At 37.9% G+C, this 1,866-nt stretch overlaps 1 protein-coding gene across 1 annotated transcript; it reads right to left on the reverse strand.

Annotated features, from left to right (window-relative positions):
• Positions 1-5: 5 nt before the first annotated feature.
• On the reverse strand, positions 6-1,860 carry LOC107857082 (cysteine-rich receptor-like protein kinase 41; the record flags this gene model as incomplete). Its single annotated transcript, XM_047404472.1, has 5 exons — positions 1,301-1,860; positions 904-1,038; positions 686-819; positions 332-542; positions 6-133 (listed from the first exon to the last, which is right to left on the reverse strand). Coding segments are annotated over exons 1-5 (1,161 nt in total), but the record flags the coding sequence as incomplete, so codon positions are not given.
• Between the last annotated feature and the right edge of the window lie 6 nt (positions 1,861-1,866).

Genomic DNA, 1,866 nt, shown 5'->3' on the forward strand with positions numbered 1-1,866 from the left:
ATGTTGCTAGCTTTCAAGTCTCTGTGAATGACTGTGAATGTTGAGTACTCCTGGAGGTATAGAAGTCCTTGAGTAATTCCTTCTATGATGCAAATTCGCCTCTCCCAATCTAATATCAAACTCTTCACAGCATCTGCATCAGATGATCAATTCTTAGACATGTGGAATATGCATGATCATGTGCTTTAAGATCTTGGATTACCATTTTTGAGGTACGTACCAAAAGTTGTGTACATACTGTAGTACTTATATGTATGTTTGTGTGTGTGTGTGTGTTTGCGCGTGTGTCTGAACGTATATTCATTTTGTGATGAGGTAAGAGTTTACGCACCATAAAGGTAGAAATTCAAGCTCCTATTCCGCATGTACTCATAAATTAGCATCTTCTCTTCTCTTTCGATGCAAAAGCCCTGAAGTTGTAAAACATGGACATGTTGTAACTTTGAAGCAAGTGTGACTTCATTCCAAAACTCTTCTACTCCTTGCTTAGAGCATTCTGAAAGCCGTTTTACAGCAATTTCTTCCCCATCACTTAACCTTCCCTGGGAGAATAAGCAGTATGATTAGTAGTACTCGTCGTACAGCTATTTTCACATTTGATATGCATACAAAAGCTCCCAAGGCCACCACATCTGTGTCATAATACTATAGATGTAAGAGGATAAACTAATAGAGTTACCAATACCTTATAAACAGGTCCAAAGCCTCCCTCTCCAATCTTGTTTTCGATGGAAAAATTGTCTGTGGCTTCTTTTATTTGATCAAAGCTGAAAACTATCAGATTACGACCTATAGCTCTTTCATTCAATACCTCGATACCTATGATCAAAGGAAAAACTTTAATTCCAGTATATTCTGACTAATCGTTTAAAAGAAAGAGTGACAAGGAGTTGAACTAGTTACCTTCAGATCTCATAGTTTTCTTTTTCAAAATACACACTATTGTACTTATTAGGAGAATGGTGATGGTGATCGTTGGCAAAAGAATTGCCAGCAACCTTCGCTTGCTTCCTCTATGATCTTCTTCTTCGCCCGAGGCTGTAAAGGAAGTTATAATGTTTATAATTTGTGAAAAATGTGTTTTAGAGCTGAGTGAATATTGAAATGAATAAGCAAACTCTTTATGATGTTGGTTATACCCCTTCCGATGGATGTAAAACAAACTTCCCTCCATCCCAATTTAAGTGTCTTAGTTCCCTTTTGGGTCTTTCCGAAAAAGAGTGCCTCTTTCTATATTTAGTAAGTTTTCCAATTTCATCATTCTACATAGCAAGTACTATGCAAAGGATTATGATTTAACCTGATTTTGAAAGCTCCCAATTGACATCATCGCTAGGAATTTGGAATGCAGAAAAACCGAGAAGCCCCTTATCCTTCGCATAAGAAACTTTAGTTCTGATAGCCTCAACATCATCGTAACCAATCCAAAATGATCCAATAGTCACATAGTTCACAACATAAGTGGAATTATAGACAGGTATGCCTCCATAACTTTTCATATATCGCTTAATGTATCCATAGCTCATTGATCCATCGCTTGTTATTGCAAGACCTCTTGCAGGTGAACCTACTGTGTGATGATTTGGATCCACAAGTGTCCACGCATAGCCATGGTATGCCAAACCAAGAACGACTTTATTGGCTGGTAAGCCATTCTTGATCCATTCTTTTATACCATAGTCTGTATTTCGCGTGCTAGCTGGATCATACAAAGCTGTGTGTGCTCCTGTAATGTTATCTTCTGCGGGCAAGTAATAGTCATATGCCATGACATTCACCCAATCGAAGTTTCTGACGATTGTATCTACTGGATAAATCATCGATTCTAGCATTGGTGAATAGTGTGCTCCCATAGTCAAGATCAGT

The sequence above is a fragment of the Capsicum annuum genome, unplaced genomic scaffold (genome assembly GCF_002878395.1).
Source record: "Capsicum annuum cultivar UCD-10X-F1 unplaced genomic scaffold, UCD10Xv1.1 ctg60206, whole genome shotgun sequence".
NCBI classification, from domain to species: domain Eukaryota; kingdom Viridiplantae; phylum Streptophyta; class Magnoliopsida; order Solanales; family Solanaceae; genus Capsicum; species Capsicum annuum.